The sequence below is a fragment of the Pelmatolapia mariae genome, linkage group LG5 (assembly GCF_036321145.2).
Source record: "Pelmatolapia mariae isolate MD_Pm_ZW linkage group LG5, Pm_UMD_F_2, whole genome shotgun sequence".
Lineage (NCBI taxonomy): Eukaryota > Metazoa > Chordata > Actinopteri > Cichliformes > Cichlidae > Pelmatolapia > Pelmatolapia mariae.
The window spans coordinates 17,105,137-17,124,514 of record NC_086231.1 but is presented as its reverse complement, the minus strand read 5'-3'; the positions used below and the strand labels follow the sequence as shown (position 1 = coordinate 17,124,514).

At 39.1% G+C, this 19,378-nt stretch overlaps 3 protein-coding genes across 6 annotated transcripts in view; 2 read left to right on the top strand and 1 right to left on the bottom strand.

Annotated features, from left to right (window-relative positions):
* The first annotated feature begins 3,804 nt into the window (after positions 1-3,804).
* utp3 (UTP3 small subunit processome component) lies at positions 3,805-9,732 on the top strand. Its single transcript, XM_063473930.2, has 16 exons — positions 3,805-3,960; positions 4,228-4,315; positions 4,786-4,842; positions 4,936-4,992; positions 5,085-5,199; positions 5,289-5,357; positions 5,449-5,570; positions 5,652-5,804; positions 5,905-5,976; positions 6,789-6,829; positions 6,909-7,005; positions 7,644-7,781; positions 7,961-8,097; positions 8,584-8,647; positions 9,378-9,485; positions 9,623-9,732. Exons 1-16 carry the CDS (start codon positions 3,944-3,946, stop codon positions 9,710-9,712), a joined length of 1,425 nt encoding a protein of 474 aa, XP_063330000.1. The 5' UTR covers positions 3,805-3,943; the 3' UTR covers positions 9,713-9,732.
* Positions 9,733-10,117: 385 nt separating this feature from the next.
* ppcs (phosphopantothenoylcysteine synthetase) lies at positions 10,118-13,650 on the bottom strand. Of its 3 annotated transcripts, none has more exons than XM_063473933.1 (4): positions 13,549-13,650; positions 11,585-12,119; positions 11,398-11,501; positions 10,118-10,449 (listed from the first exon to the last, which is right to left on the bottom strand). In XM_063473933.1, the coding sequence occupies exons 2-4, from the start codon at positions 12,114-12,116 to the stop codon at positions 10,123-10,125; spliced, it is 963 nt and encodes a 320-aa protein (XP_063330003.1). In that variant the 5' UTR covers positions 12,117-12,119; positions 13,549-13,650; the 3' UTR covers positions 10,118-10,122. The 3 variants fall into 3 exon arrangements, with proteins under 3 accessions (XP_063330003.1, XP_063330004.1, XP_063330002.1); XM_063473934.1 differs by having other exon boundaries at positions 13,583-13,640; XM_063473932.1 differs by lacking the exon at positions 13,549-13,650 and adding an exon at positions 13,167-13,480.
* Positions 13,651-17,165: 3,515 nt separating this feature from the next.
* The window catches only part of foxj3 (forkhead box J3), an 82,555-nt gene continuing 80,342 nt past the window's right edge, over positions 17,166-19,378 (top strand). For both annotated transcript variants that reach the window (XM_063472979.1, XM_063472977.1), the window contains exon 1: positions 17,166-17,438. The gene's annotated coding sequence lies outside the window, so the exon portion shown is untranslated. The remainder of the gene's footprint in view (positions 17,439-19,378) is intronic.

The following is a 19,378-nucleotide window of genomic DNA, read 5'->3' as shown; positions in this document are numbered from 1 at the left end:
ATGTGGGGTAAGTTTTGGGGTAAGTTTTTTCAGTTCAGTGTAGAAAAACACAGAAGGATTTTTTATTTATTTTATTTTATTTTAATTTATTTATTTTTTGGTTCTTTTTCTTTTTCATGGATCACAGTACTTGATCCAAAAATTATTTTTTTTTTAAATCAAACAACAAAATGTTTAAGAAGTACAGGCTTTAAGGGTAGCACCGAAAATGAAAATAAAATATCTGAAAATACACAAATCAAAATTCCTGGAGACTAAAATACTGTGAAATATGTATAATGTAACACAGAAAACGTGTTTAAAGATTGAATATTTTTATTTGCCTTTCAAAAAAATATCGTGAAATATATTGTAATCTTATACCTTAAAGTAGAGTAATAAATATAATTTGTAGATGTTGGGTGAGAACAATGAGAAATTTATATTTGAATATTTGATAATCTTTGTGAAAAAAGTAGATGAACAAATCACTACTTTAGATCTGGACATCATCAGATAGATTAAAGTTTTCCTGTTTTTAACAAGAATACTTTTATCTCTGTTCATAATCTTGTTATTTTTTTTTTATTTTTTATTTTTTTTTTATTTTTATTTTTTTTGGGGGGGGGGGCTTGCTCCCTGTAAATGTGTATTTTTGCAATAGGTTTCCATAGACTTATATGAATTAGTTAACTTTACTTGAAAATTAAGAATGTATGTGTTTTACTATTAGAAGTTACTGTTAATCCTATGGTGAAAATCACAGTTAGAATGTGAAATTAAATTCTGTTTTATCACTTTTCATATTTTAACAATGCCAACTAAAGACTAAACATGTTTTGTGTAATCTGGGCCTCCTCATCTACAAATGATGTTACCAAAAAATATCCAGTTTAACTGTCATACTGCTTATACTGGCCTTCGACTTCTACCTCTACTGTTGTAAAGTACATTTTCAGATCTTTCAGTTATTCTAGCAAGGACAGAAAATAAACATCCATCCATCCATTATTTTTTTTTTTTTTTTTTTTTTTTTGCTCTTATCCAATTTAGTGTCCCATGTAAGCTGGAGTGTATCTCAGTTCTGTTAGGTGAAGATTTATTTTGTGTGTGTGTGTGTGTGTGTGTGTGTGTATCTATCTGTATGTACATATATGTAGCGGTTTTTGATAGGGGCGACATGGGCGGTTGCCCAGGGCGCCATCGTGGTGGGGGCGGCATCACGGGCATCTCCAAAATAAAAGTTGCCGATCGGTTTTCTATCGCACATTTGCTGGGAGTAAGGGCGCCCTCCGTTTGCGAGGTGCGCCTGCTGCTTGTGGCACAGGGAGGAGAGGCGGCGGGGGATTCTCTGGATGGCTGGAGCAGCATCTAATAACCAACTCGCAAATTAAAACAAAATAAAAACAAACCAACAAACACGAAAACACCAGACATTATGATGCATTATAATTCGCACCGATTTTTTTTCGAAATTCTATAAAGTGATCGCGACAGCCCTCGGTGCGCCTGCTTGTTGCTGTGTTGAAGTCAAAGTAAACTTTATTGTCATCTCCGCTATATACAGTACGACGAGGCTCCGGTTACAGCAGTCCAAGTAAACAAACAATAAATATAACAAGAGTAAGAAAATAAATATACACTTTAGAACTAGGGGTAAAGGGATCAATAACAATTTAAAATTTATAATTTACAGTTTGATAATTTAAAGTCTCACACACAACCTGTCGACAGGGGAGGGGGGCCGGCTGCTTCCAAATAGAGCACATTTCATTCATAATGTTGTAAATCCAAGCCCATTATGTATTCCTGATTTGAATCCGGGGTTGTGCGAAATCCCACAAATAAACCCTAGACAAAGCCAATCTGTGAACTAAGGTGTAGGTCTATTCGGTTATGTTGTGGTGATCCTCGGGTTGGGGGATGGGTGTTATGGAGTGCAAAATTAAAACCAATGGAAGATAGACAAGAAAAGTTCACAGCCATCAGGTGCTCAGTTTAGAAAAAAGAGAAAAGAAGAGGAGGAGAAACGAGCAAAAGATACAGGTAAGCAGATGTGTCATTGGACAATGGAAGGTCATGTATGCTGAAGCAATCAGAATCAGAATCAGAATACTTTATTAATCCCTAAGGAAATTATGTGGGTTACAGTTGGTCCAAGAAGAAATTCTAAAAATAGTAACAGTAACAGACTAAACTCCAAACAATACATCATGTTACAGATTTTACACATTTAGGAAATAGCACTAATATATACAGATCACTAAATTATAAATATCAAGAATTAACAGAGGTGATTGTAAATAAATATCAAAAAATTGGCAAGAATATTACAGAGTAGAAAAGAGTGTGCGTAAAAAGGGTGTAACTACTGCAGTGTTTACAGTGTATTAGATGGAGGAGTTGTACGGGGAGATGGCCACGGGCAGGAATGACTTCCTGTGTCGTTCCGTGCTGCTTTTTGGTAATCTCAGTCTCTCACTGAACGTGCTCCTGTGACTAGCCAGTACGTCATGGAGTGGGTGGGAGGTATTATCCATGATTGTCCTTATCTTGGACAACATCTGCCTCTCAGACACCACCCTAATGGAGTCCAGCTCCATCCCCACATTACTGGCCTTGTGGATCAGTTTATTTAGTCTGTTGGCGTCTGTGACCCTCAACCTGCTGCCCCAGCAGGTGGAGGGTACCGGGGGTGGGGTGGGGGGGCGCCAGAGGGGGTGTTTGCCCAGGGCACCAAACAGGCTAGGACTGCCACTGTATGCACATATATATATATATATATATATATATATATATATATATATATATATATATATATACACCATACCTCTGGATCTTATGTTCAGAGCTTGTTCTTGTGCTGCCATAATGAATGCCTCTCTCTCTCTCTCTCTCTCTCTCTCTCTCTCTCTCTCTCTCTCTCTCTATATATATATATATATATATATATATATATATATATATATATATATATATATATAGTAAACGAGTTTCCGGTAAACTGAGAAATCATATGTTGCAGGAACTTTCAGACTTACAAACTGAGCATAAGTAAAGTTCACAACAAAATTCTTTGTTAGTATAGCACACATTCCCATTTTATTTGTTTTTATAAGCAATTTATTTGTGTGTTTTTTCTTAGTAAGGTTAACTAATCACAACTTACAATGTATAGAGATTTTAGACATTTTCTTAAATTTTTTCTTAAACTTTTAATTTAATTAATTTTTTTCTTTTTCAAAATTATTTAGATGTCATCAGTATTCTCTTCCACTCATTCAGCTGTACTGTACTTAAAATATATGTAACTTTTGTACTTTCTATACTGAGTATTATGAATTTATGCAGGTATTTATGTGCAGGAGAGACTACTGTACAATTCAAGAGTTCAGTGCATGGGCAAACATTGAGAACAATCACAAGGAATAATATTGGAATGATATTGTGTTCTTGAAAGTATATTTTAATTTTCAGAGAACAAATAAGCCGCATATAAATCATATCACTTCATTTTTCTTCACACACATTACTGTAAGATTAACAGAAAGTGGCTCTAAGTATAAAAATACATGCTCTGTTACTTAATCTTAATTCATAAAGCTTGTAAAATTTAAAAAAAAAAAAAAGCTTGTAAAATATAACAGCTAAAATTAATAGCTAAAATTATTTTATTATGCGATGTTGGGGGGCCAATTTTTTAAGAATAAATACACACATGTCAGAATGATCAGATAACTCTCCACACAGTTTGTAGAAATCCTCCAGGACAGCAGGGGGCGGTAGGTTTCCTCTCTGATTGCCGTTTGAGCTAAAGAGGAAAAGGACGTTTCTTGTGGCACATGGTATCCAGTGAGTAAAATATATGTGTGCAGTTAACTGAAGTGAATATATTCAGTTTTAATCTGCATTTATACGCACACAGACGTGGTTTATTGTCCGTTGTGTGTGAAGCTGGTTCATCATGGTTCGAGCAAAACGGTCAGTTTGGCTAAGATGTATCTACGTGTTAGCTTGTCTTTATAGCGTCTCTGCTCTGTTTTTCGTGTGGTCACAATTGGCGTGTAGTATTGTAGAAACCCCGATAAGTTGTTAGTCTTAATTTATAAGCATACGGGTGCATGATTTACACTCCACTGCTGTGATGGGAGCTGGCGCTAGTGAAGTTTGGAGTGATCCGGGAAAAATAAATCTGGTATTTAACCAGAAATTTGAGTTTTTATTTGTTATCTGTCTTTTGCTGTTCAGGGGAAAACACGCACAGAGGCCAAATAAAGATGAGGTCTATGATGAAGACGACCCTGAAGCCTACAACGACATGCCTGTCCCTGATAAGGTAAGACACGCAGTGTTTTATACAGCTGTGGTCAGAAGTTTACATGCATCTTGGGCATGGATGTGGGGGTTTTAATGATTTCTTTGGAGTTTAACATGATTTCACATTATGTTACATTATGTTACAGTTACTCAGTGTGTGGCCCTTTGCTTACTTTACCCAAGTTGTTATTGTCCTCTGATTTCTAAACTAGAGGGTAGTTGGTGTGACTTTAAGGGGGACAAAGTATTATTTTGAAAAGAAGAGAGGTCAAATTATAGCTGTCAAATAATAAAAACAAGATCTGAAATCTTGCCTGATTGTATGATTAAACTGTTGCTTTCTGTAACCAACAAAGCGGTAATATCTACGTTGAGCCAAACACTTGTGACCTGTGAAGAATAAACTAAATAAAGACCAGCATGATCTCATATGGTGACTTTGATAGAACTGTTTTCTTTCTCAATGGTGTTTTCTCTTTTCTCTTTCAGAAATCCTCAACATACACAAAAGACAAGATCGATGAGTTTCATGATGAGAAGATTGCAGTAAGTTCCCCTCTTTATTTGTTCTACGGTAAGTGTGCAGTTCAACAGTTGTGTTCTGTAACCTTTCTTCGTGCTCCGGTGTCTTTGCCGCAGAAACTTCTCGCCCGAGGTGTTCAAATGGAGAGCGACCAGGAGGAAGTGGACGATGAGGTAATGTCATAAGTGTTTGTTTAAAAGTAACTGCAGGTTAAAAATATAGAGGAACAGCCGAGAAGAAACCCGAGATTATCGAAATTTCACAGGAGGAGGTGATGCCCCTTGATCTTTCTGAGTCGGAAGATGATGAAGGGGAGGAAGAAGAAAATGAGGAAGAGGGGACAGATATGGAGAGTGATTTAGAAGGGAGAAATGAGGACGGTAAATTGACCTTTTTTTTTTTTTTCTTTTTTGTTTTTTATGCTTTTCATTTTGAGCCTGTCTCACTGTGTTTACATTGTCTGCTGCAGAGCTCCCTAATGAAATGGCCTGGGGCAGAAAGAAAAAAATGTTCTACGATTCAGATTATGTGACCTCAAGTAAGAACCTTTTATCTCAAGCCGTATAATTGCATTGTGTGATGATTGCATTATCTTTTATTATGCAACATTTCGATCACTGTTATTACAGAAGGGAAATCACAAGAAGAGTTGGAGGCTGAGGAACAAGAAGAAGAAGAAGAGGCTAAAAACATCCAAAAACGTTTAGCTGCAAATCTGAGCGAGGAGGATTATGATTTGAACTTTTTTCAGGTATTTAACACTCTCTTGTAGGCCTAATGACATGCTGACAGAAGCGTCTAATTCTAATTGTATGTCTTTGCCTAAATGAAGGAATTTGCTGTGGAGGAGGATGAAAGCAAGCCTGTGGAAAAAGAAGAGAGGATTGTGAAAGACCTGAAGCAGATGTCTCAGAAGGAAAAAATGAAGCTTTTGAAGAAAGAGTCACCAGAGCTGCTTGAGCTTATTCAGGACTTCAAGGCAAAGGTAAGAGACAAATAGGAAGGACACAACTTCAGACTTGAAGAGCCTTTAAATTTTCAAGTGACGTGCAATCGATGTGACTTATTCCTGTTTCTTTGTACAGCTTAACGAGCTCAAGAATGAGCTTCAGCCTCTCATGCAAATGGTTAAGGAGGGAAAGATCCCTGCAGGAAAGGTGAGCACACTTGGCTACAAATTTTCACATGCTGTTGCTTTCAGCCACTGCACACAGGCTGTGATAAAACACACAAAAAAGCACACACACAGGTCAACACCATCATGCCTGTGTCTTTCTTGTATCTGCACCATTATCTAGGGAAACAAATTGTGATTGCATTGTAAGTTCCTCTGTATTTCCCACCTTTAATCACGATGAAAAGAGAAGATACTCATACTTGTGGTGCACTACTTACAGCCTTATTCGTAAGTAAGCTACTTTCAGCTGCTCAGATTTTTACACCGGATACACGTCCACATGCAAATATCTCTGGCTGGAATCAAACCACCAACTTTTTGCTTGTGACCCAAATGTGGTAACCACTACACCAATGGAGGCTTGTAGCCTAACCAAGCCAAGGTTCATAAATATGGACAGTGTTTGAGATATTCTGATTATGTTTTCTGGTAGTTCAGAGATTTACTTTATTCATTATTTTTCAAAACACATAAGGACATTTGGTGTTTTTTTTTTTTTATGGTTATACCATGTACCATATACTATGGTATAACCTGTATGTAATCAGCTAGACTATGGTCACGAAAACAGTCTTAATTCTAAAACCACTAAACCCCTTGTCGTGAACCGGCTTAAAGTTCAGACAACATTGGGAGACCACATTTATGTGTTTGTGTATATGCAAAACAGTTGGTGTAGACGTGTTTGAGTATACAGGAACATGTCATCAATATCATGAAAATCAACGACGTGAATCTGAACATCTTTCATCCTATTCTTTTTCTTTGTTTGCTTTGTTTTTTTACCTAAAGGGTGCCAATTACCTGAAGACAAAGCAGCAACTTTATCTCAAGTAAGTTGTGATTGGATTGTAAACTCACACGACAAACTGTCACGCTCTGTCACTGAATGATGTTTCTCTCCTGCCACAGTTACTGCACAAACATCAGCTTCTACTTGGTGCTGAAAGCAAAGCGGATACCTGCTCACAACCACCCTGTGATTGAAAGACTGCTCACCTACAGAAATGTAAGTCCACACACTGATGTTTAGACCATGCTCAAAAAAAGGTGAGCAGTTTCTCCTAGATTTGGTACTTTAAAAAAAAAAAAAAAAAAAAGCACGCGAAAGCACAATTTTCAACATTTGTAGGCTCTGTTATGAGTCCAAGAGGATTGTCGCAGGATTTGTAATGTGTGATTATGAGCCCTAGAGCTTAACCCAAAAGGCAGGTTTAGCAAACTCAGAACAAACCCTGAACTTTGAATTAATTAACTTTGAAATGCTAAACTCAGTTCAGTCAGTCTAAGTGTTGGGAATCATCAGTGGAGCTCTCGTCATGTAAATATGTGCAGGTAATCCACGCTTATATGCACTTTGATCTGAATTAAATAAACAGCATCAGAGAGATACTTCAGGCTCAGCAGGTCAGGTTCACAGGGGTTAAAATAATTGCTGTTTGTTGCAACTAAAAACCAAAATCTTTTACTGTGTGTTTGTTACTTTGGTCAGCATCTTTTATTTGTGATTTCACTGTATTAACACTCCAAACCAGCACCATGAGCAGCACGATTATGAAATATCTTCTGACACACATCCTACAAAGCTGATCACAAAAATCCACAAAATGCAAAATGTCTTACTGAGTCTCTGATGCCTGACTGCAGCTCATCAATGAACTAGGCACAGTAGATGCTCGGCTCGCTCCAGAGTTTCGCCAGCTACTAGCTGGTGGAGAGAAAAATAAGGCAGGAAGCAAGCAAGCAGAAGGCAAGAAGTCTAAAGTTTCAAACAGGAAGGAAAAGGTAAGAAAACAACATTAATATACTACTATATTACGTCTGCACCAGGGGTTATCTGAGGACACTCTTCGACAACATTGATATACATGAAGAGCATCCTCAGATGACCCCTAGTGCCGACGTTTAACTTTTATATTGATTGCTAATGTGTGTGTATGTGTGCACGCACCCACTGGATACAGGAGTCTGGAGAAGCTGTGCCTGAGGCTGAGGAGGAGTCAGACTCTGACCTGGATGAGGAAGAAGCTCTACGCTTCTACAAAGAGGCAGAGGAACGGTTAAAATTAAAGAGGAAGGGCAATAATCCAGAAGATGAAATGTAAGTATGCACTTTTTAACTTACAGAAAAAGTACAGGAAGTGTACTCATGGGATGTGTCTTTGATATGCAGAGGATTTGGGGTCAGAATAACAGGAATCCGTGCTGACTTGCATGTTGCAATAGATGTCACGATGTAGCACATTTGATATACTATACTGTATTGGGAAATACACTGAAATTTTTCAGAAGCCGGAAACACTGCCAACTGCTCTGCTCGCTCTAAAGTCTTACATCCCTCTGAGTGGTTCAGTTCTATTTAAACACCAGTATTATTGGGGAGCTGAAATATGTGTGGTTTGGCTCTAAACATGTAGAGAGCAGTTACAGGACAGACTGGTGTTCAGTTGCCAAAATGAGACTGTGCCTCTGGTAGAGTATTATCACCAAAAGAGCCATATTGGATGTTTTGGTAGTACTGAATCAAATTTATATAAGGTAAAATCAACCAGGAGAGTAAAACATTAAGAAAATCTTTGTGTTACAGGATGGAGGGGAATGAAGAAGAGGAAGAATTGGATCCAAATGCAAAGAGAGGAATCACTTACCAGGTACTGAGTGATACACACTCATGTATTTGCACGAAATATGAGTACTTACGACAGAAATTGAATGGATGGAGCCCACTGATAACTGTAGCATATGCCACAGCTTGTTTAATAATTATTCAAGCATTACATTTTATAACTATGGATAGATTTATTTTTAGTGTTACACAAGCATATGTCTTTGTATGCTGACTCATTTTGACCTCTTGGTATTTAAAAAATAAATAAATAAAAATAAATCATGTCTATATTGTATATGTAATTGATAAATATACAAGGAATTGTAGTTGGATAACAGATTAATAATTTCGACCCAATTAAATAAATGAAAATGTTAAAAATGAACAACTTAACTTCTTGAAGTAGTCATTTATTTGCCATTACTGTTGTTGGAGAATGGAGTCTAAACTACACTTTTGGTATTTTGGTGTTAATAAACGTGATTGAGTTCCATCTGCTGGGCACTCGCAGGAGTACACTAAAGATTTTATCTAGCTCTAGTTCAAGAAAATGGATTGTAGTGTGCATATCGAGTTGTTTTGCTACAGCTTCAGAGAGCGTGTTTGCAAAATTCAGCTTAATTATCCTTTAAAAGTACGTAAGTGCAAGCTTTAAAGTGTTCTCCACAGCATTGCTTGTTTACATCTCTGGATTCTCCTCCAAGTTTTCTAGACCCAGTGTGTGACACTGATTTCTGAATTGTATTAATTATGTTTGTCTAACAATTCCACAGATGGCCAAGAACAAGGGGCTCACGCCGAAAAGGAAGAAAATTGACCGTAATCCCAGAGTCAAGCACAGAGAGAAGTTCAGACGGGCTAAAATCCGCAGAAAGGGACAGGTCTGTATTCAACATGTTTTATTACATCGTTGAGCAAGGATTTCAGGGATTGTCTGAAGACTTTTAAAGAGGATGTGCTGGATTGTGACACACATTTCTGTGATGCGTTTAAAAATTGCTGCTTATCGTTTTGCCAGGTCCGAGAGGTTCGTCACGAAGAGACGAGATACAGCGGAGAGCTGTCTGGTATTCGTGCTGGTGTCAAGAAGAGTGTCAAACTCAAGTAACCGAGTCCAGAATATGCTGCCAAGTGCGGCAATGAGATTGAACCAGTACCAGTGGACTGTGATTTTAAATGTTTATTATTGGGGAACCTTGCAGGAAAGAAAATATTGTCATTGTTTTAAAACTTGAAACTACTTTTCTGATTACTAGAAAGTGTGAATAAACATTTTAAAACCTGGATATTGTCCCTCTACAGAGACTGTGTTTAATGCTTCAAGGTTCATTCTTAGAACACACACAACAAACAAGGAAGATGTGACTTACAGTCATCACTAAGGTTTTGCAACAGTAGAGCATACTGAATATACAGTAACTTGCCAGCAGAACAGGCAGGTATGAATTGCAGCCAAATGTGGATCACGTAAGAATACAGACACAACTTAAAGCTGCTCAGACATGCATATACGTTCTATCAAGCCACTTGTTGAGTTATGAAGTTGTCGTGCGCCGACGTCAAGTTGCTGACTATCCTCTCCTCTATCTCCACCTCATTCTTCACATCCTCCTCAGTAAGGATTAGCTCAGCCTGAGTCTCAGGGGTCACCACCACCACATAACCCCGCCTAGAGTCCAGTACGTTGGCCACCACTGCTTGGTGACTGTAGATATCCAGAGCTCGTCGAGCCTTGTCCAGCAGGATCGACGCGTCCGTCTCGAGTTTGAAGGATATGACAAATGCCTGAGGTGCCCATTCTTTCACCAGTGGGGACAATATCTTGGGGACCATTTTCATGCTCAGCTGAAGGGCAGAAGAAATATTGTCATTACTGGCAAGACTAAAGAGGCATACACACAGGAAGATGTAATTCAGCAACTGAGAGGAGCAACAATAACTGCTGAATTGAAAGTATGTGCAGCTTTTTAATGCAGCAGTTCCCAACCTTTTTTGCTCCACGGACCGGTTTAATGTCAGACCATGTTTTCACAGACCGGCCTTTAAGGTGTCGCGGATAAATACAACAAAATAAAATTATATGACCAAGACAAAAACGGTGGTATTTTCTAAATATAATAATAAACGCAAATTAACTGTGTAATTGTGGAACTTTATTAGCAGCGTCCTCCTGAAATGCTCCAACAACATTAAGAGTAATATCTTCCTGTCTGCCCCTTAATGCTCTCTGGTCGCTATGGTAATGTATAAATATTTCTTTCAAAATAAGACGCACAACTACAACACGGGGAAAAAACCCAGCGAAACTACAAATTTCACACCCAAGCCTCAACTCTCGGGGCCCGGAACCAAACGACTCACGGACCGTGCCCTCGGGGGGTTGGGGACCGCTAGCTTAAGGGTCCACAGTTATACCTGGAGTTTATTCCCTAGCTGTAAGTACAAATTAGTGCTCTGTTTTAGGACCATATATTGATGCTTATATAACAATAAAAGTAAAATTATTTGCAACCAACGGGAAAAAAATAAAGCTTCATCCAAGAATCTGTATTTCTTACTGATGCTCATCAGACACAAAGACACTGTGGTATCCGTGCACAGAGGTCTGGGGATCTTCCAGGAACGGTGACTCTCTAATTATAATTAAGTTAGCAGCATATGTTACCATGGCAATATTCCCCCGTAAGAAGTGAACCACCTTCGTACTCACATCTCATGCTTCCTTTTACAGACCTCCGAACTGAAGTGGTGAATAAAAAGCAGACCAATAACACCATTTCCCCCCACCCTCACCTGAAGAGGTCCGTTGGAAGACTGGATTTTGTGTTCAGGCATCTCAGATGCTGGGATGTAGAAATCAGACACTGCTGCAGCCAAGTAAAACATAGCCTTTGATCCTAAGAGCAGAACAAACACTTGTGAAGATGTTTTGAACGTATGTTAGACAAAGCCACAGCTCAGGCCTGTAACCTGTTGTTACCTATTTTGCTGAGAGCCTGCGCTGCTGCTTTGAGTAGGTGCAGATACTCTGACAGAGTGCTGAACTCGATAGGCAGAAGAAGTCTACTTTTTTTCACCTCCTCGTATCTCTTCAGTACTTTGGCAATGTTCGGCAGCACCTGCTGATTAACCACCACTTCACCAGTATTACCAGGCGCTCCTCCACCTTGAAACTCCAGAGCGTCCAGCATGTTGATGGTTAAAAACATGCGCGTGTAGGGGTAGAGTGAGCGATGCCTGTGTAGGAAAATGACTGCATAACCAGAGTCTATGAAATACTCAGCAGAGGAGGCTCCTCGCCTGCCGCTGCTGAAGTTATCGAGGAAGCGAACAGTGCGGGACTCCAGGGGAACCTTGGTGCCTCCTGAAGTGATGAGAACCACCTTTCGGCCTGCTTCTGCATGAAAGCTGGCAAAAGCAGCCATCTTCTCTTTGACCTCCTCCACATGGGAGGGAACAGCAAATTCTTCTGCTAACTTCCCATCAATAGATGATATTCTGGGTTCAGCCATCACCTGACAAGAGAGAAGAAGGAGGCATCTTTAAGTGATGCCTAATGTGATTCAACAGTCTCCAGTGACAGGTCTGTTTTCAAAGTGGGACATTTCAGTATCAGATTACCTCGCTGTTTGTTTCTGCAGGTCACAAATTTATGGATGTACAGTTATAAATCACACTGGGCCTACTTTAATAAAGCTGACTGGAACAATATTAACATAATGCTAATAATTTTACACCCAAAGCGTGACATTTAACCACAAAAACTACATTTTTCCATTCAGTATTTAGAAAATGACAGTTAATGAAGACTGTTAATTCTGTGCTTCACTATTTTTTTCTCTTTTTTGTAAAACAGCGCATTTGAAAATTCATGGATAAAAATAATAATTGTATTTTAGTATTATAAATATCATTTTGATTAAAGAGCTTGTGCATAATGGTGGGTTAATCATTACAGAAAGATAAAAAATAATTGTGGTAATTGCCAACACTTTAAATTTAGGCCAGTGTAGCATAAGCATTACTCTGGGTGATGATCTGCTGAATTTATTAAGCACTGTAAATGTACGTGCAGCCATCCTCCTGTAATGTCTACCTGACGGTAACAAGAATTAATGGTGTGCTGGATGGCTATGATCGTTGTACATTTACATAAAATTTAAGAAAAAAAACAAAACGTGCAATACATAAGCATAAAGTAAACTGAATTCACACTTTATTAGGTACAGTTTACTTGGACTAATCCAACAAATTCTGCATTTATGAGGATTTAAGTAGTCCCCCCCCATGCATCCATCCACCCACCCACTTCTGCTTATCAAATTCAAGGTCACCAGGGGGGCTAGATCTTAAAATGTTGTCGTCATTTAACATTTATACAGGTTCAACGAACACTAATCATCTACTTCTCCTGACTGCGTAGGCCTCTGTCCCTCAAAGAGCTCTGCTTAGTTTCTCTAGCAAAGTGCCAAAAGTGTTTAAACATATAGGTGCAATAACTTAAACTGTCCACTTTTTACAGTCTGTTTTTATATTGTGGTATTTCTGATATTATGTCTTACCTATGTTTGTACCTATAGCGGTTTGTCCCATAGCCTGTGGTTTCCAAATGTCACAGCTGACTAATGAGAAGAAGAATATGAAGAAATAAACCCACAACTCCCTGAAACTCCTCGCTTTGTTCACTGATCCGTTTATAGGTCGAATAACAGGCTAAGTTTACATTAATGCATATTCTCGCATCATCATTACGTATGGGTGAACTTCACAGCACAACACTGACGTGTTACACGCCTGTTTGCGGTTAAATGACACGCGACAGTAAACACGCTGTCAAAGTGGAAGGTGGACACTTTCTTTGGCTACTTAATGTTCAGTAATAAGAAAGGCGACACGACATAGCGCTACATGCTCTCTGTAGGTTACTTGCAACTGCGGTAATACCTTATATAAAACGTAAACGACGTCTCAGACTCACAGACAAAACTTCAAAACACCCCACTTTGGTATTCGGATACCTCCAAACAACTTGTGCACTTCCTGAAGGCCAACTCTTTGGTTTTTATAAATACAGCACAACGCCTCCAGCTCCCCTAGCGGCCATTTGCGGTATTAAACAAAGAAATGGTAGTCTGCTTTTGAGTCAGCAGTGCGTCAATTATTTTTCCCTCCTGCTTGAAGTGTCAAACTTTATAAAACCCGAGCATCAACGGAGAGGACAAGGGGAATTTCTCTCAAAAAGGGGATCTTTTTGCACTGGACTGTCCCACTGAATCAGCAGATACAGTCGACGAGCAAAGACAAAATATTGAATTGAACTTTGTGTGCGACTAGTTTGACAAGGAACAGCATCATTGAAAGCTCCTTTTCTTTGGATGTTGTTGCGCGTTTGTACATCTAATTTCTGGTAAGTTTTGAAAAAGATTTAAATACAAGCTTTTCGGGGAAGAGAAAAATACGTTTATTTGAAATTCAATATATATATATATATGTTTTATTTTGCTTATGTGTCCTACAAAGTCCTTCATATGTGTGTCTTGTACATGTCATTTGTGTTTAAATCTGAGATTAAGATGAATATTAATAATAATCCAAACCAAAAACAAGTGGATATGACAATCTGAACATTTTTATTGTTATTTTTAATTTTAGGCAAAAGTTATGTTTTTATAGTTTAAGGGAAAAGTCTGCTTTTGTGAACGCGTTTTTGTTTTTAATTGCTTTTCTTTCTTTCTTTCTTTCTGTTTTTTTTTTTTAATAAATAAAGCACTTACTGAGCAGCTAGTAAAACTAGAACAGACCTATAGAAATGTAAGTAAGATCTTGTGTCCTCTAAACTCTACTCCTTAAGTGCGTCCTGTTTCACTGTTTCAAAGACTCGACAGTCTGTCTCTGTGGGAATTGGGGCAAATGTGATGGGAACACAGACAGTATTTCAATATTTTTGTGGTTTAGTGTTTGTGACACTTTCATTTCAAATTTTTATTTTTACTGCTATCCAAATTTGACCTGAACAGTATGTAAGGGTTAAAGGTGTAATGCACAGCTTTTATGTAATATTTTATGTAAACGTGACAGGAGAGTTGTATAAATTCTTATTTTTAATTAAGTTAACAATTTTGTTATTATCTGATCTCCTTTTTTCTTTGTTGTTGTTGTTACTGTTATGACACCATCTCATAGTGTAAGGCCCTTACCAGGTGCCTGGTCATTTTTTTTTCTTTATCATGCTGCTGTAACACAACAATTTCAGTTGAAGTTTCAATAAAGTCTCTCTCTCTCTCTCTCTCTCTCTCTCGCTCTCTCTCTCTCTCTCTCTCTCTCTCTCTCTATATATATATATATATATATATATATATATACACACATACACACAAAATATATACAAAATATATACATATATACAAAAAGATGTAGCTAAGGATAGTCCATTTTCAGGATTTGTTATTTTCAAAAACTAAAGAAATCATCTGAGAAACTAACCAATAACAGATTCTTTAACAAAACAACTCACAAAAATCAACTGCTTGGTCAGTGTGAAAACTATTTTTGGATATATACGTTTTATTCACCATAAACTTTTTATTTCAGCCTAAAGTGGCACATCATAAGCTAGAGGAGGGCAGGCTGAGTCAGTATACCTACAAACCTTTTATTTTAAGACTTTAATCGTTTATCAATTGTCTTGTTCCATAGTTTTAGGATTTATGGGCGGCAGTTCTGCAATCGACCGGCAGGTGACGCTGCTGCACCGTTGGAAGGACAGTTACACCACTTCGGCTGCTACCTTCACGTGCGTACTTAATTGCATTGTTTTCCCTTCCAGTTTAAGCGCATGCGATGCACATTTGTAAAAGCTAAATAACTTTTTTTTTACTAGATATCAGAACAATATGATATCTGTTTGCATAACTAATAAAATAAATATTAATTATAATAATGATAATAACTAAGTAATAAAAATATATGTTGTAGTTTAGGTGAAAATAAGTGACATGGAAAATTCTAAATAAATTATTAATAATAAAAATAGCTGGAAAAAACATAAATCGATGTAGTGATTGCTTGTATTTTTTCAAGATCACTGTTTTGCACTAAAGATGCCATGCTGATATTTCTCTTTTCATTGCCTCTGTATGCCTCCACGTTGAAGGTCGAGCTTTATGAGTGGAGTTAAAGGACAGCCAGATATTAGTGAGCATAAAACCTTCACACTAATTAAATTATTGGCAGAAGAACTGACAGAACAATTCAAAAAGGCAACCAAATTCCTCACATACAACAACCACACCTCTATCACACACTTCCAGTTTCTTAAATTATCCCATATAAAAAGCCCAGAAGAAGCATGAATGAAAATTAAGGCGATGCCACGGTAAACGTTTCCTTCCGTTGTTATAATACTGCTTACAACTGCTTTGAAGTGATTGAAGGCATTGAGGTCACTGAGCCCATTAGTGTCATGTTATTGCTGGCATTTTTTTGCTCTGTGAATTTATGGTGCAGTTTACATTGTGCAATGGACATTTTAAATAGTTTTTAAGCTCGCTATATTTACATAGGCTCGGACCACTTACATGTGTGCACATGCTCCTGCAGTAAAGGTTGATTCAGTACAGGGTTAAGTTTAGAAACACCAGCCCGTTATTTTTAGGTCTTTTTTTCCCCAACTGTGGTCCTGAGCTAAAACTGTGCACCTTTGTATGGAGATGATCCTGTCTCGTGCTGATTCAAAACACTAATGCTTCTCTTTTATCACTGTCTATTTCATTTCTCTGAAACACCTACTCCTGAAAGATGCACATTTTAATTAAACTCTTTCATCCGATCTTTGATCTACATTTCCTGTGGGTATCACTTCCTAAAAAGGCATGCTTCATACAGGTTTTTGCAAGTAGTAACATATTGCAGTTTCAGCAGTTAATAATCAATAATCAGAGCAACTTAAAGAAAAAAAAATGCATGCTGATTTAGAGATATTTTTTAATTATCTTCTAGGGATTTTACCCTTTATTAACATCTTATTAACGTGTGAGCTATCTGCAGACTTGATGGCTGCCACAATTTATAACCCATTTATTACAATGAAAGCAGCATACACCCATTTAATAGACCTGGAAACCTGTTAGAGCTTGTAAGTAGGCTACAGTTTTACTAAATGATTTAACCTTTGAATAAGTATAAATAGAGCCACTGGTTAAAACTTACACACCTTTTATAAAAAAAAGGTGACTTATCAGACCATGTGGACTGTATTCAACTACCCCCCCGCGCCTCCTGCTTTTATTCTGTGATGTTGCCTCTCTTTTTCTGCGCACTTTGAGCTACATTTACACCCAGTGCGCAATAAATAAAGCAGATATCACGGATCATTTTTATTGATTGAAGTGCTTTCGTGTGTGCGGGTGCTTTTTCCACTGCGGGCGTGTGCATTTAACCGCGCGCTAGTTTCTGTGGCGGCAGGGGTGGTGAAAGACAGAGAGAGAGAGAAAAAAGAAACCTTCATGTGAGCTGTCTATGTGAAAGTAGTTCCGGGCACTTAACCCAAAGAGGGGAGAGTCCCGGATGTTGGCTCGGCCGCCGAAAGAAAGGCGAACGGGTGAAGGCGGAGAGAAGCTGAAGAGGGACGCCACGGCACCGCAGGCACACCGGCGAAGCCACGGTCACAGCGGCTCTTCACACAGGACGATAGCGTCAGGAGCGCAGGACATCCCCGAGGGGGGAGGGCAACCCGCTATCCGAAGAAGAGGAGGTGAAGGAAGGGGGGAGACAGTTACTCTGAAAACTACCGTGAGGATTACAGAGAGCCACCGTCACAGCAGCTTTCACCCTGAGTAAGTGAGCTACACGGGCATGGAAGTTGAACTAAGGCCCACGAAATGGACGACTTTAACGGGGAAGTGAGCTGCACTGAAGTTGTGGGGATTGCGCCCAGTGAACAGGCCCTGACACACGGTTCTCCACTCGCTGTGTCGAGGCGTGAGGGGGGACTCCTGTTTTTTTTCCCTTCTTCTTCTTCTTCTGCTCAGGGAGCCAGCCAGTGTTTCCCCCGTGGTCAGTGTTAGTACACCCCGGCCGTGCTGCTGCAACTCTCCAAGTTGACAGCTCTTGCGTTAGCCTGCTAACACCGCCGTGCAACCGGTGACAACTGACAGGGCAACTTTGACAGCTAGCTAGCCAGTTTTGGTAGCCAGCTAACTTTAGCAGAGTGTTGTGGGCGCTTTCTCCGGGGCCAGGGCTAGGTGTGTTTGTGTGTATGCTTGTGCTTTTCCTCGCTTTAGGTGGCTGTATAATGACCTACCCCAGCCCTCCACAGCTATCGTTAAGCTAGCTGTTTGGTATGTGAGACGATGTGTGTCCAGCATGGAGTGAGTGTGTGCATGAGCCCAGTGTCATTTGGCTTTCCTGCGTGCTCTGACGGTATTTGACTCACAGCTGTTGCAGTGTGTTTTCTCGTCTGTCAATCGTCTGCTTCTCGGGCGAGGTTATAAATTCCTGCAGGAAAATTAATGATCCTAGCATGAAAAAGATGGGGGGGGACCCCCTCAAAAATCTAGTCGACCTGTGCGAGAAGGGCGAAGGATTGTCATGAGGCTGGGCAATCAACAAGTGCAAAGCGTGTTTCAGGTGCATTTTACGCCGCTGATTTTGATCTCCAGTCTGCCTCTGTGTCGCTGTGCATTGTCCTGAGACGGCACAGGCGGGTGTTGCGGTTAACTCTTTGGTCATTTGTGCAAGATTTCTCGGGGCATGCTTTTTCTTATCTCTTGTGTTTTTTTTCAGTAGTGAGTTTGTGATCGTTCAGAATAAGGCATACACACACACACACACACACACACACACACACACACACACACACACACACAAAACCAAAACAAAACAGCTGCGACATTTGCGTGCAGTTGTGTACAAAAACGGCGCTCTTCCCTTTTTATCCCGACTTCCTTTATTAAAAGATGGATGACTGAACTCTTAATTTGCCCTGCTGTCAACTCATGCAGGCTTTATCAACGGATTCAGTGTGCTATTGTAGAGATGGGCTTGCAACGAGCTAATCATCATATTCTCAATTAAATTTGCCATAAAGCCAGCGAAAAAAGGTTACATTTATGACTAAATCCAAGCGTAATAAATCCCCCCCTAAAATCCCAACCATGCCAGACCTTATGCTTCAACTAACAAAATGCCCATAGCGTTAGTCAGCACCCACAATCAAAGGTCAGACCTGGTTTGCTTCTTAATCACCCATCCTTTAAATAGTAGGCCCACAGAGCTGTCTGGATCGAGGCTATCTGTGCGTGCAGCTGTAGAAGACACATGGTGTTTAAGTGTGCATGGTGTTTGAAGTTGTTCCATCCAGGTCACTAGAGCCACAGTGGTTCCATTAGGCGTATTGTGGGGAAATGAGCATGCACGCTTACCCTGTCATTTTTATCATTCGAGTTTCAAGAAATGACACCAAACAAGATGTGTGAAAAGTCTTAAGTTTGCTATGTTTTTTTTGGTGCTTGATGCAATTCACTAAAGTCGCCTTTTTATAAACACTGCTGTTTTTATAAGCAAGATCTGTCACCGGGCTGTGTGACACTGGTAGTATTTGTAGTTTTTATCGGACTTGAAGTACGGCTAATGCATGCTTTTTAAAGGCTGTTGCAAAAGTATACATTACAACACACACACACACCCCTAAAAGTCTCTCCCTAAAGCACTGCTGTAACATCCATTTAATTCCTTTTAGTCTGTAAGCAATGCTCTTGTTCATTTCTGTTTAAAG

Coding starts and splice junctions, on each gene's coding strand:
- utp3 (XM_063473930.2), top strand. Junction 5,805..5,904: donor TTCAGGACTTCAAGGCAAAG/GTAAGAGACAAA, acceptor TTCTTTGTACAG/CTTAACGAGCTCAAGAATGA. Junction 7,782..7,960: donor TTTCAAACAGGAAGGAAAAG/GTAAGAAAACAA, acceptor CACTGGATACAG/GAGTCTGGAGAAGCTGTGCC.
- ppcs (XM_063473933.1), bottom strand. CDS start 12,116: ATGGCTGAACCCAGAATATCATCTATTGATGGGAAGTTAGCAGAAGAA. Junction 11,502..11,584: donor GCAGGCTCTCAGCAAAATAG/GTAACAACAGGT, acceptor TTCTGCTCTTAG/GATCAAAGGCTATGTTTTAC. Junction 10,450..11,397: donor CTTCCAACGGACCTCTTCAG/GTGAGGGTGGGG, acceptor TCTGCCCTTCAG/CTGAGCATGAAAATGGTCCC.